The following is a 15,019-nucleotide window of genomic DNA, read 5'->3' as shown; positions in this document are numbered from 1 at the left end:
TGGAGACTATTCAAACACCAAGAGAATAGGTAATCAAGCCGGAGAATTTCAATTATTCATTAGCTCAAGTAGGAGATCAGAGCAAATTTGAACTGTGTCAAATAACACAAATTAGAATATACATAGCACAGCTTCATATTTTATTAATGGCCAAAATCTTTTATGTTTTTTCTATGTGATTTGATTGATGTTTGAGTTTATTTTAAGTCTCATTCCCCGTTTCCTACAGTTTTTGATTTGTCTTCAACTCCTATATTTAGCTACTTCATATTGTAAACTGTACACGACAGAAACTGCATCCATTTTAGTGTCCTTGATGTACCTTACATAGATAGGGCATTTTATTAATGTTACACAACAATTCACAGAAAGCAAATCCTGTTAATGTGTGATTGTATTGAAAATACCATCCTGTTTTCATTTGTTCTGAGAAACTTTTCCTGAGAATTTATACCATATTAAACTAATCCAATATATTTTACACACCACACCTTGTAAACAAGATATACAAAACAAATTATTGCAATGTCAACCACAGTATCTCAATATGAGCTCTCAATTCTTCTTCTGCTATTCAACTGGTGCTAAATAAAGACGGCAGTGAGTCACCAAGGCACAATATGGTTTAAAAATGTGCAGAAGCCACACAATTTTTTCTCAGACAATTGGAAACACTGAAAATCATACACTGGTGACACTGTTTACCAATGCACTGCAGAGAATAAACTCCCTCAGAGTTTTCATCTTGAAACACACAACAGTGAATGACTGGGCTAAACAGAAATCCATTAAACTGCTGAATGGTTAAATATAGAAACCATTAAAATTAATTGGTAGCTGGTGCTATCACTCAAACAAATGTTCTCCACCAGGACATTACAACGTAGAATTACACCCATACGTAAAAGAGGAGTCTCAGAAAACAAATCAAACTACTTGATCTTGCTAAAAGTAAGCAGCAATAGCAATTAAAGTAATTACAGTGCTCTGAACCTTACATAGCACATAGTCCAGAAGGACTAATGATTGAACAGGTAATGAGGTAATGATACAAACACAAGAAATCTACAGGATGAAACTCTTGAGTGTGCTTGAGTATCACAGAAATTAAAAAGAGACCAAATCTGATTCTGGGGCTCACCTCTGTGGACTAATAGTTGGGTCGAGGACAGCCAGCCTCCAAAGAACCACCATCTCATCACACATACTTGCACAAGCATGAGCAGCCACTTCTGACTGGCCATTGCTGCGTCCTGTGTGCCCACTGGCGCTGCTGTGTGACGCGGACGTTCGCACACTGTACCACCAGCCGGTTATCTGCAGGAGAAGCACCTCAGTACAGCGGTGTTGTGGCCAACATCTCATCCCCTGTTCTCGCTTAATCCCGTAATCACAAGGACATGGGATCTGTGGTTTGTACCATGTTTTCTTTTGACTCCAAAATAACTACAACCATTAAAGCAGTATTGGTTTGTGAGAACTAAGGGCCTCAAAACTTCCCTGGTTAGAAGGCACATGCCCAAAGAACAAAACACTCACAGGAGGTTCACTTAGAGGCCTTCACACTTGGAGGGGAAAAGGGAACAAATGTGATAAATAAAGCATTTCCTTTTTCCTGATCAAAGTTGAGGTATGTGATGGAGCAACAAGGAAACTTACACAGCAATTTATATTACAGACTGAGATCAGTGTCCTGAACTGTCAAAGGAAACCTTTTTCCTAATATTATTTTAAAAAACATAAAAAGATTTACTACTTAAATGCACTGAAAGGTATCTTCCACAAAGATGACAAAAGAATCAGAGATTCTATCACACAACATATATGTTTAGATTTTATCAAAGTGACAGCTCATCTGTGACATCCTTCGTTTAAAAAAACAACCCACAACATTAAAATAAATCACCTTCATTGGGCAAAAATCAAATCAAATACGCTGAACAAAAGAAATCAGACTCTACATATTCTTGTCAGAAGGACTGAGGCATTTGGGGAATACAGTGTTATCAAGACATAATTAAATCAGAACAAGAGCAAACTGTGTCATCATTTCAGCATGGAGAAGCACATGCCCATAATGCATACAGACTATTAAAAGAATTGTATTCGATTGTATAGACACATAGCACACCAGTCACTGGCTCTGCTCTGGTTCCTCAGAATTTCCCCCTGCTCCACAGCAAAATGGTTTGAATACCTGCTCATAGTTGAGACACTGGTCAGTCAGAATCTCCAGCAAAGGAGCTGCATTGCTATCCCGTCTCTTAAACATCTCCCGCACAATGGAAAGCAAGTTCCAGATTCCTTCAGGTTCTCTTCCTCGCAGGGGACGTAGGAGACAGGCCCACTCAGCAGCAGCTGGTGGCTCCGTGGAAGACAGATACATTGAATTCACATCACTGTAGGTAAAACAGAAGAACAAGGATGAGAAAAAATTATATCAAGCATGGTCATATAAAATCCCGAGTATAATCTACATGCAGAAATATATTTGCCCCTCTGATGGGACAGACATGCATAACCTAAAAGACTGAATGCATAATGAGCCTAAGAACACCACACAAGCAAAATATTGTGCAAATACAGTCTGTTCTACTGAAATAACACTAGACAAGCTACGAAGTCCAGAAGAGTGACTGTGAAACTGAGGATCCTTCGGTCCAAGGCATCACATAAGCCTACAGGTTATATGGTGAATGGAGATTACAGATTACATGAATATCACATTTTCCCTTTAATAGGAAACAGTTTACCTGAAAACGACAGGAGAGGGTCCACAGAATTTATGAAGAGTTTTCTTTATGTTGTCACTCAGAGTAGATTCATCTAAGTACCAGGTGCTTTGATCTGATGCAGAGGGTCCAGCAGTGGGATCTTACAAAAGAAAAACACAGGTACAGTTTGCAGGCTTTGAATATATTTTACTCTGTATGTTCAACTACGGAGTTTATAGGGAGTACACAGGCAGTGCTACTCAGTTTATTTCACCTGTTGCTGAACACCCAACTCAGAATTACCTTAAAATGCTACCATAACATTACCCTCAGCGCTGACAATGCTAAATTAGGAGATATGTCTGGCATGCTGAAAGGCAGCACTACAACCTGTGAGATCAGGAGAAATTAATGGACTGTGCCAACAGAACCCTCACCAAGTTCATTGAGAAAAATGTACACTTCTGTATCTGGGACAGAAAACCCCATGCATCAGTACAGATGGAAAACCAAATGGCTGAGTAGCTGATAGGGTTTGGTGACTGTGGCAGATGCCAACCTCAACAAAAATCAATGGCACACTTTAACTGAAAACGCAAAACAGAAAAAAAGATCTGCAAATTGGGCTATATTAAGAAAAGCACAGCTAGCAGACTTAAGGAACTCAGTTCATCCCCTCTATCTGGCACTGGTCAAGTTATATCTGGGATATTGTATCCATTTTTGGGTTTCTCAGTCCAGAAATGATGCTGAGAAACCAGACAGTGTAGGGAAGTGATTGTCCCCCTGTACTTGGCACTGGTGAGGCTGCACCTTGCGTACTGTGTCCAGTTCTGGGCCCCTCAGTTCAGGAAAGACATTGTGGTGCTGGAGTTAGTCCAGAGATGGGCAACAGATCTGGGGGATGGTGCATAGGGTAAGTCCAATGAGGAGCAACTGAGGGAGTTGGGGTTGTTTAGCCTGGAGAAGAGGAGGCTCAGGGGAGATCCTATCGCTCTCTACAACTACCTGAAAGGAGGTTGTAGCCAGGTGAGGGTTGGCCTCTTCTCTCAGGCAACCAGCGACAGGATAAGAGGACACAGCCACAAGCTGCACCAGGTGAGGTTTAGGTTGGACATTAGGAGGAATTTCTTCACAGAAAGAGTGATTAACCATTGGAATGGGCTGCCCAGGAAGATGGAGTCACTGCCCCTGAAGGTGTTTAAGACTGCACATGGCACTTAGTGCCATAGTCTAGTTGACAAGGTGATGTTTCGTTAGAGGTTGGACTCGATGATCTGAGTCTTTTCCAACTTCACTGATTCTGTGATCTAGTGAAAGGGGTATCAAGATAGTTGGGGGCACAGAGCACATGACCTATGAGATCAGACTGAGGAAGATGGGTTAATTTCATCTAAAATAGAGAGGGTCAGAGTGATCATTAATCAAAAACATAATGCAGATAAACTCTTCTTTGTATTAGAAAAGAGTAAAAAAAGGGTATTCATACAGGACACTAGGAAAAAATTCTTGACCAAAAGAATAATGCAGCACTAAAACAGGAACACTCTAATATCTCTGGTAACCAAGACTTAGCTAAACTAGCCCAAGTCACAGCTAACCCAATCTAGTGTTGCAAACAGTCCTGTTTCAAGTAGGAACTTGGAGAGGTTCCCTCCAATCAACATTTCCAGGAGTCTATAATTAATACCGAATTATAAAGAAAAACACTTTGTTAGAAAGGTGCATTGCCTGATGCTCCCTTCCTCTGCCAACACTCTGAGGCATCCATTACACCAGCAATTGCCTATACTCATCCCTTTTCCTTCATCTTCACCTGCAATTCAAGCTACAAAGTAACAGATCAGTTCAGAAACCTGAAGTAGTGGAAATACATCCACAATAATCTGTAACACAGATTACTGAAATAAAACACATTAGTTACCTGGGGCTCCACACACTGTGTTGATGGCAGTAGACTGAGAAGATAGCAGCTCATCCAGTAAGCGCTGAGCTGTTGGAAGAATCTGAAAACACGAAGTAGACTTTCAATATACACAGTATTTCTTATCTTGATACACCCAGCTAAAGATCATTACTGATCACTCAGATAATTTCAGAAGTATCGAATACACGGTGCTACGTTTTCAGAAAGGACGACAGAGGGTGCTAAAGATCACACAATGGCAACCAGCTGTCACACCTCTCCTTTCTCAAAGCCAAGACCTATGCACGGCTCACTTTCTGCAGTCACACTCTAAAGTAAACAAAAGTGTCACAGATTATTAGCTCCTTTCTCATTTCTTGAGGAATAAGAGCCCACAAAGAATGATACTGTAGCTAATTTTGAGAAGTAGGTAGGGAAGTCACTGCTGTCAAGGTCACCGTTTTTCTGCACTTAGAAAGTTCTTTATTTCTTGTTCCTAAATCATTTCTCTAAAACCCAAGCTAATGGGAGCAAGGGATCAAACTATAAAATACATCCACACATAACTTTTTGGGCAGACTTTAGCTTATTTACCATCCTGTTAGCAAAGGGACTCAATAATAAGCTAATGCAATTTCAGCACTAAACTAATCACAGCTTCTGGACAGCTCAGAGCATAAGCAGAGAAGGCTCACACCTGGCTGTAAAATCCTGTGTAGATATACCCTTAACATGCTGTTCTTGAAAGAAAAATGCACAATAGAAAGAGCTTTTTCCCAAACTATAGGGCTGAACCTATAGATCCGTTTAGCCTTTAGCATGTACACTTACAACAGGTAAATTTTTAATCCATATAGTTTGGATTTAAATGACTTGGAAAAGAATATCTAACAACCCTCACCTCTCTCCACACATCAGCTGAGGTAAAGCAAGTGACCTATATTTGCAAATAATACAGATCCATCTCAAACAAATGGAAGATAAAAATGCTTCAGAAGGATATTTTACATTTTAATCACCTGAAGAAACACACTCAGCATTAAGCTATTCTTGTACCTCTTTTCCACTACTACATATTTTAAGTCACCACAAAGCAGAAAAGTCACAGGTCTAGGCAATATCACACCTTAAGGCTGAAGTATCAGCGACCTGCAGTGACTCTCCTTCAGGCCTTTTTACCAAGATTTTCATATTTAATAGGAATAGGAGTACTGGTTTCATAAGGGGAAACAGCTTTTGGGCAAAGAACTAGGTAAGCTGCTCAGAATCACTGTCATTTTCATAGCTACACTGAACACTTTCTACAGAGACTTTGAAAAACATCTTACCTAGCTGCATTTCTACAGACTACCATCCCCCTACACTTGAAAGTAATTCAGCATTATATTACCGTACGATGTTCACGAACTGGAAATAAAGATAAAATAGAATCATGTGTACAGCCCACTTTAATTCTACATCATGTAGTCAAAATATGGTGTCCCAAGGTATCAGAGTATCTATCTCCACCCAGAAATCTTGAAGATGGGGAATAAGACTGTTGGAAGAGTTTTGGGGTGTGCCTTGCCTTTTTCCTGGTGCACAGCTGGTACACATGACCAAAGGAAAAATAAACCTTGCAGAAAGGAGCAGACACAAAATATTTGAAAGCAAACTATTGACATGCCATTCAGGAAACAGCTACCACCACTACTAGCCTTTCAGAGCTCTCCTCCATTAAGCACTAGACTATGTGACATTAAGGTCAGAGTCTTTACCAAGAGAAGAAAAGCTTTGCCTGTTACATAATGCAGCAAAAAGCACATGCTGTTGGTGCTCATCTCTCAGCAACAAAAAAGCAGTATTTTTATTTCAGTTTCATATCACACGATTCCTCTATTTCTTCTCATAAGAAGATTAGTATTTCTGTAGGAAATTTAGAGGACATTTTAGCAATAGAATGTCTTAGTGTCCCAAGCACAGCACCATAATATGAATTTTAGGCACATGCTGACAGTAATCTAACTCCTACTTAAGAGGAGTGTATTATGAATGCACTACTGAAATGTGACAGATACCCATGCAGGTCAGTTTTTCTCAATCTCCTTTAGTTGAACTTAGCATTAAAAAGTTGCCAAGCCCTTATATTTTTAAAGCAGACATTTCACAATCACTTGGGTATTCCTGTGCATTTTGTGCAAACATTTTAGGCAGATGATATTAATGACCTGACCTTGAACAACACAGATATTTAAGGAATAAGACAGCAGACTTTGCCTTTGACAAACAAGAGTTCATGTCCATTACTTTCCAAATGATTCCTACGAATCACCAAGAAGCCACACTGGGGGAAGTCGAAAGGTCACCAGTTGGGTGCATTAGAAAGTGCCCACTTAAGACATATACAATACCTTCCCTGGGCAGTCTTCTCCATTTAGCTAATCAAATACACAAAAAAAGAAACAACCTGATTAGGGCTGACCATGCATTTATTTATTGTGTTTGATCTTCCACAAGCTCAGCACATATTCATGCTGATATGAATAGCCACCACTCTGTCCTTTTAAGACACTTCTAATCTTTTACTTGGCAACAGACAATTGTCAAATAACAGAACAGCAAACCTGAAAAGAGCAAGAATTGAATGCCTTCCCAGCAGCTCAAATTGAATAGCACCACTGGTTATCTTGCAACAAAAGACATCATATAAATTGACCCAGAATAAAGATAACTGAATTTAACAAAAATTCAGTCACATCAATTGTCTCCACTTACCTGTTGTGGAAGTTCACTGATTAGGTACTGAGCAAATTTTTGCAATTGGTCTCTTTGTAGTCGAGACAAAGACTCAGAAACAGGTGCTCGTAAGCATACTGCAGATGCCTGAAGAAAGAAAAGAGATACAAACCACCATTAACAGGGTAGACTTAACAAAGCTGTGTCCATCAAAAGGATAAAGTGCCATGAACAGTAGCTATGTTGATGCATATCATGCTTGGTCTTGATAGCCAATTTTTTTTTCTCTCTGAAATTAAGTGGTATGTTGCAGATAAGATGCAAACAAGCTGTTTTGGCTTCATAAAAGCTGTTTTTAAGAGTTTTTTTTTCAAGGAAACTGCTTTAACAGCTGTGCTTAAGATCTGTTGTTGCTAGCAATTGCACAAATACTGGCAGAGATTTCACAAACAAACCTCTAAAATAGGACATTATTCCTTAAGCTTCTGGCAAACCAACCAGCTCTGTCGGAGACTGTTTCACAGAATCACAACCACCTCATTTTTTTAATTCAGTATTAAAATCGATCTCTTCCCATATCTAAAAACAACTTAGATTAAAAAAAAACCACCATCACTAGTTTCTTTCTTTTTCACTTTATACAACAAAAATGCCCTATTTAAAATATAAACTGTAAACAGGCAAGAGCAGTTTGATAATAAAGATATTTCTGATATTGTCTTGTCTACATAGAGCAATATACCATGGCTCTTAAATTGCTAGTGTCAGCAGGAGTTTATACAAACGTGGAAATCCTTTCACTATCATTTTTCAGGTAAAGAAAGGATTGGAAGGAAAAGAATGATTTGTTTTCTTACACAGGGTCCAAACTTCCCAACTGTAAATAATATAAATGAAAACTTGTTTTCTATCATCACTCTCCATACCCACCTTTTAAAACTCAAACTAATAATTCAAAGCAGAACCCATTTTTTTGCCAACTCTCTAGTCCTAAGTACAGAAAGCATACCGATATTCTGATGATTTCACAAGAGTATCAATTTAAGCCAATTACAATTGTCCATTGTGAAATATTAACAAGCTTCAGCAGGTTATTAGCACTTATTTAAGAATCTGGAGTCTTATAGCATGTTAGCTATAAAATGTTCTGTGACAGCAGAAACTCTGTTCCTTTCAATCACCAAAGCTTAATCCTTCCTTAAGACAGAGGAAATTAAACTGTATGCAAGATTGAACCCTCAACTGGTGTATTTCATGTTGATTCTACACATTTTCAACTGAATTTGGTTGGGGTATAAAATGCCTACTTTTTGCTCTATAGAAGGCCACACAGAACAGAAGTGGTCAAATAAAAACCTAACATAAACTTAACTGACTGCTTGAAATCTACAAGTCAAAATTACACTTACCTGCCAGTATGTGTTAAAATGAGCCAGTGAACACAAAGGCCAACAGTGATGAAAATTACTTTCCTTCTGCACTCTCATCAAACAACGTAAAGAGCGAGCTTTCAAATCCCATACTTTTTTTAAACACTTTTTTTAAAAGACTAACTATCGGTGACCTTTCACTCCTTGCAGAGATGAAGAAGGACTGAGTAATTCTAGCACTTAAATGAGAAACAGGAAGGGGCCAAAAAGCAATCTGCACATTATCAAAGGACATTCTGCAGTTTAGAGCCTCAGACAATTCACTCTGCAGACCACAACTGTGAGCGCATATTTACACAATCTGTAACCAAAAGGAGTGCCAAAACCAGCTCTCCTAAAGAGAATGTGTGTTGCATAAAGCTGTACTGAGGAGAGACTCAGAGGAGGTGCCCGGGGGAGAGCAGAACCGTGTTTCCAGGCCTACGTTGTGGATGCGGAAGAGGCAGAGCGCCACGACGTGAGCACACCACTTGGCCCCGGCCCCGCAGGTGCAGCTGCACGACGTGATCCGGCACCGGTCAAACATCACCGCCACGTTGTACGCGCCCTTGGGCGGCACCATCTGCGGGGGCACCACAGTGGCACTCAGATGGAAACCTGCAAAATTCAAAAGCCCAGAGTTACTCTTTGGGTACTTGGGAAACAGACTGAGCTAGCACGGAAATTTAGGTATATGCCATTTAAACATTGAAACAACACGTCTAGCAACAACATCCATATACAGATGGACATGGATCTAGAGTTTCCAGCACTTGTTTCTTCCCAACAGCTACAGCTGAATCTTAGCATAGAAGCATAATGTGTTATAAGAGGTTCCAAAATACCAGCTTTTAATACATTAATTTATTTATTTCTATTATTATTTAACAGAGAAAAGCAGAACTGGATAAAGCCATCACTGAAAAGTGTTGGGTTTTGTTCACAGAGTCAAAGCTAGACTGTACATATTTTAGGCGTGACTTCTGTGCTAACTCTGGCAACAGTGCAGAACAGGCATTATTTTCGAACAGGTTCAGAATTATTTCCAAGTCAATCAGCTTCCACAATTTTGCAGTTAACTAAAGAAGGCAGCACTTAACCTGAACACTTAGTTTCACTTTGTGGCTTCAGAAACTACCCATTTCTCATAAATTATGCACCTCATTGCAATTTTCTTAATATCCCATGTTTATAAATCATCTACTCAGAAAACAGAAAACCCCTCTTGCTTAGATTAAAATCAATGCAAAAGGAAATTTCAGAAATAACACTTGAATGAATCCAGTCCCATTAATCAGTGATCATAAATGAATAAATTATGGATCTCATCTCCGGCAGGATGACAAAGGACTTTAACAAGGTTTAGCTTTGTGTAAACTCACATACAGTGCATAGCAGTTGTACTCATAATGCAGCTTCCTGCAGAGACAACGCTCATCCAGGAGCACACATACGAGCAGAAAAAGGCATCAGTATCAAAGTCACAAGCAAATTTCATTCTAACAGTCTACCTTAAGTGAAAACATGGCTTGGGATAGCTGATTGAAATAGTTTCTCCATCGTCAGGACAAGGAAGTACATTATAATTCCACACTACTAAGTTTTTATAATCATATTGTGAGATCGTAATACTGATAGTGTTCAGGAGTGCACGTGACATACTAAATTAATTCCATTTAAAATAATGTGCATCATTTCCTCCTCAAAATATGATCCCTGTACCAACACAAACTTGCTCTTACCTTGCTTAACCTTTCTATCTCTCCTGTTCACCAGAATTCAAATCCTCTTCCTGATGCGGGTGATTATTTTGATTAGTACACATAATGCCACCCAAATTCTTCAGCCATTTTAGCAATTGGAACAGAATCAAAACAAAAGAAGGCATTCACACAAAATTACTGCACTGCCTATTACTCGCTACAGTTCGAATTCATGTTCCACACTTGGATAATACAACCCAAACATTTCAGCTAGTCCTTCTGTTATACTAAAAGCATTTCAGACTAATGCCCTGATTTTCACATGAGCAAATTAAGCATTTCACAAGGTGGAATTGCAGCAATTCTGCTTCACTGTGAAAAAGAAGTATTCACAAGGTGTTAGAGAAGGCTGGATCAGTTATACGTTCTTATCAAGCTCCTACCATGACATTCTTTTTTGTATATGAAGGCGGTTAACTGATAATGCAACGACGGAAGAACACTTATAAAAAGTGACAAAATTTAAGGGCTTTTGCATGACATGTCACAAGCTTCAACTCAATCTGTAGCTTGATGAACCCATCTGACACTCTCACTGCTAATGGATGTTTACAGGATGACATAGGAAACCACAACAGGACAGAAATCTGAATTATAACTAAGGGTTTCTTTTACTAGGAAAAATTAAAAAAATCATAGAATCTTTGAGGTCGGAAAAGACCTCTAAGATCCCTGACTCCAAGTGTTAATCTGGTAGTACCACGTTCACCCTTAAACCATGTCTCCAAGTGCTACATCCGTATGTTTTTTTAACGCTTCCAGGGATGACGACTCCATCGCTTCCCTTGGACAGTTTGTTCCAATGCCTGACCACCCTTTCAGTGAAGAAATTTTTCATAATATCCAATCTAAACCACCCCTGGTACAACTCCCCTCCAGATAGTTTTTACCCAGTAAACAGTGTACCCATTCAAGCCATGAGCAATCAGTCTCTCCAAGAGAATGCTGTGGGAGACAGTGTCAGTGGCTTTACTAAAGTCCAGGTAAACAATATCCACAGCCTTTCCCTCATCCACTAAGCAGGTCGCCTTGTTATAGGAGATCAGGTTCGTCAGGCAGGACCTGCCTTTCGTAAACCCAAGCTGGCTGGGCCTGATCCCGTGCTGTTCTGCATAGTGCAGTGTGATGGCACTCAAGATCATCTGCTCCATGGCCCTCCCTGGCACTGAGGTCAGGCTGACAGGCCTGTAGTTCCCTAAATCCTCCTTCCACCCCTTCTTATAGATGGGCTTTACATTTGCTAACAAGCAGTCACCTGGGACCTCTCTGGTTAACCAGGACTGCTGATAAATGGTGGAGAGTGGCTTGGTGAGCTCTTCCAACAGCTCCCCTGGTACCCTTGGGTGGATCCCATCAGGCCCCATGGATTTGTGTGGGTCTGTGTAGTACAGCAGGTCACTGGCCATTTCCTCATGGATCACAGGGGCTTCATTCTGCTCCCCATCTCTGTCTTCCAGCTCAGGGGGCTGGGTACCTGAGGACAGCTGGTCTTGCTATTAGAGAGGCAAAGAAGGCATTAAGCACCTCAGCCTTTTCCTCATTCTTTAATCCCGTGTTTCCCCCTGCACCCCATAAAGGATGGAGATTCTCCTTAGCCTTCCTTTTGTTCCTCATGTATTTGTAAAAACATTTTTGTTGTCTTTAATGCCAGTAGCATTCTAGCTGGGCTTTAGCCCTTCTAATTTTCTCCCTGCATAAACTCCCAACACTCTTGTAGCATCTCCTCCTGAGATGCCTGCCTCGTCTTCCAAAGGGGAGAAACACACAGTTTGACGAAATGTAAAAGCTGGAAATACTCAACTGCTGCCTAGACTAGAACCTGCAAAATAGAGATGACTTCTTTTTCAGTCCAAAGGCTATCCATCTCACTGCTCTAACCCTGAAACTTAATCTTCCAGGAAAAGTATCCAAGCAAAATGTATGCTTCCCAATGTTAAAATCCATTTTTCAGAATTTTTGCTACGTCAATGTCTTTTGCTTTTAGTATTTATTTTATCATAAAACTCATTTATCATGATATTTCAGGTCTGTTTAATAGTTTTCTGAGGTCCTATTAGTCCTCATGATTGCAGGTGCTAAAGCACAGGTTGTAAATACCCCAATCTACTCAGTACATAATTTGAATGAACAAGATCTAAGCGACCTGTGAGGCAACAGCACTCTCCTAAGAATACTGCTTGCAATATATATTCCAAGTTTTCTTAATCACTGTTTGGTAGTTCTGATGCCCCTACAACAATGACAGCAAACACACCTCTGTTTGGAATTTAAGAACTTTTCCAGCCTTCACAGGGCTAACAGAAGCAGGAAAACAGGAGCAGAACAAAAGCTTTTAGACAGGAAGTAAAGCAAGACAATTTTGGACATTTCTGTGTTTTAAACCAAGATAGGAGAACCTCTAAAAAGTGGAGACTTAGAAACACTACTCAAGGAAATGCAAAGGTAGAATCCAAACTGAACCCACTGCTGCCTTCCTCAGTTGTTAAAAAGAAATTAAGACTATGACAGAAAAAAAGTCCCTGAAATCTACAACACACCTGTTATCAAACAGCAATAATGTCTCCAGTGCAACAACATGGGTATGTGGCTGCTACAAAATGAACATGCAGCAGAAGGTCTATAAAAGCCAATTCTATGCGTACATACAACAGAACACTGTAAAAAAGCAGGGGTTTGGAATGCAGTGAAGAGGCACTACTGTTCAGAAATTACAGACGTGGATATGCATGTGAACAAAATACCTATGATTAATCACTTATGTTTAAAAAATAATCTTAAACTGCAAAAAGGGAAATGGGACAAAAAGAGCATAAAACACATGTCAAGCTTTGTCCTATTGATCACAACATCACAATGCACTCCTCAATCCCCCTCCAAATCAAATCTCATCTCAAGGGCTGCTTCATTTCCTGTGTTTCTTTTCCCCTTTGTCAGTATATGAAACTCAAAACTGCAACCACACACTTTAAAATCATTTGGAGTAGAAAACTGAAAATACATCCACCCCACCTGTGCTTCTGGGCTGCTATTCATGGAAAAAAACCCCCACCTTTCATTAGATACAGTTCCTCTGTTAAGGAGGAAGAATGTTCCTGTTTAAACAAAGTTGCTTCCTTCCCTTCCACACACATAATCCTTTGCCAAGAAGCCCAGTTGCTGTATGTGTACTTGAGAACTTTCTCCCCTGTATCACTCACCACCTCCTCTTTTTCCCTACTCCTCCTCCCCCAAGCAGAGGTTTTGCATTAATATTCCCAGCCTTTGTTCATTTACATTGCTTTACACCTCCTCACCTTTCTAAGGTATTACTGAAACAAGTTCTGACCACAGTCTTATTACTGTCTATTAAATATTCTGCTCTTTTCCACTGTGGAAGTCCCAGGAATTACTGAATTTCAGCCAGCTGCATTTTAATTCATTTTCTCTTTCTCAAACATTTGGCTTCCTGAAGCTTAGTAGATGCCTTAAAGGCCTCTCTCAGCATTTCAGTCCTGACATTGGGAGATTATGAATGCAACCAAAAATCAGTTTAATCCTATTTTGCTCAATCTCCAAACTGATGTTGATGTTCCAAAACTATCACTGACAACTGAATCTTTAGTATGAGGAATCACTTCCACACCCAAGAATTCCTGCTACTATTGTTACAGGAGACACTAGACCAGATAAAATCCTTTCAGATGCTTTACCCTATATTCAGGTAACAGTTTATCAGTCTCTTGCAATTTGCATATCTTAATGGCTATCTCCTTCTCTTTTTGTTGTCCCCAAAACTTCATAGTACGTGTCCCTTTCATTCCCTTTCCGAGGGTTCTTTACCTAAATTTATTCATTTCACTGATCACTGAGGTTTAAATGTTACTGGTGCTATTAAGTGAACAGGCTCATAGAAGTCTCTATCACTCATCACAGGAAAATATAGGAAATTTCCTAAATTTCCTCCTTAACATTATACAGTTTTTAATATTATCATTTTTCTTATTACAACCAGGCTCAGTTCTCACATGTCAACTAATATTTTAATTCTGAAGCTTACATTTGCAGAAAAAAAATCTGATTGGACTGACATGGCCCCACCTTGATACACTAGTATCTTTATTTCACATAACGCCTTCCTGTCAAACAACTGTCACTGAAAACACTAGCCCAATGTTCTTCATTGCTTCAAAGGATTTAATGAAAAATCCTGAGTCCAATTCTTTCTATAAGATAAGATTAGCTTATATAGCCATAAAACATAAAAAGAACAAGATAAGGTAGGAGAAGCTATAAACCCACTGTCCAACAACAGGGATTTCTGCCTGCCAAAATACTACATTGAGTAACTGTACTATTAATACAACTCTTTTGCTGCAAGAGTAATTAAACCTTGCAAACCTCCTCTGTGCCATACCTGCACTTTAGGCAAGGCATTGATTTGATTAGACAAACAGAAAGTCAAGTTCTCTTTAAGAATGAGGAATTTAAGCATTATGGAGACAAAGGCTTCCAATGTAGTTTTTTGCAAAATGC

The 15,019-nt window shown here is 39.5% G+C and overlaps 1 protein-coding gene across 2 annotated transcripts in view; it reads right to left on the bottom strand.

Annotated features, from left to right (window-relative positions):
* ZSWIM8 (zinc finger SWIM-type containing 8) overlaps positions 1–15,019 on the bottom strand; it is a 58,507-nt gene that overhangs the window by 21,685 nt on the left and 21,803 nt on the right. For both annotated transcript variants that reach the window (XM_032695701.1, XM_032695702.1), the window contains exons 4-9: positions 9,190–9,362; positions 7,375–7,482; positions 4,639–4,720; positions 2,754–2,874; positions 2,198–2,399; positions 1,142–1,317 (exon numbers count right to left, since the gene is read on the bottom strand). In XM_032695701.1, the coding sequence (XP_032551592.1) occupies positions 1,142–1,317; positions 2,198–2,399; positions 2,754–2,874; positions 4,639–4,720; positions 7,375–7,482; positions 9,190–9,362 (862 nt within the window). The remainder of the gene's footprint in view (positions 1–1,141; positions 1,318–2,197; positions 2,400–2,753; positions 2,875–4,638; positions 4,721–7,374; positions 7,483–9,189; positions 9,363–15,019) is intronic.

The sequence above is a fragment of the Chiroxiphia lanceolata genome, chromosome 8, assembly GCF_009829145.1.
Source record: "Chiroxiphia lanceolata isolate bChiLan1 chromosome 8, bChiLan1.pri, whole genome shotgun sequence".
NCBI lineage: Eukaryota > Metazoa > Chordata > Aves > Passeriformes > Pipridae > Chiroxiphia > Chiroxiphia lanceolata.
The sequence above is the reverse complement of the archived record's forward strand: the minus strand, read 5'-3'. Positions and strand labels throughout refer to the sequence as shown.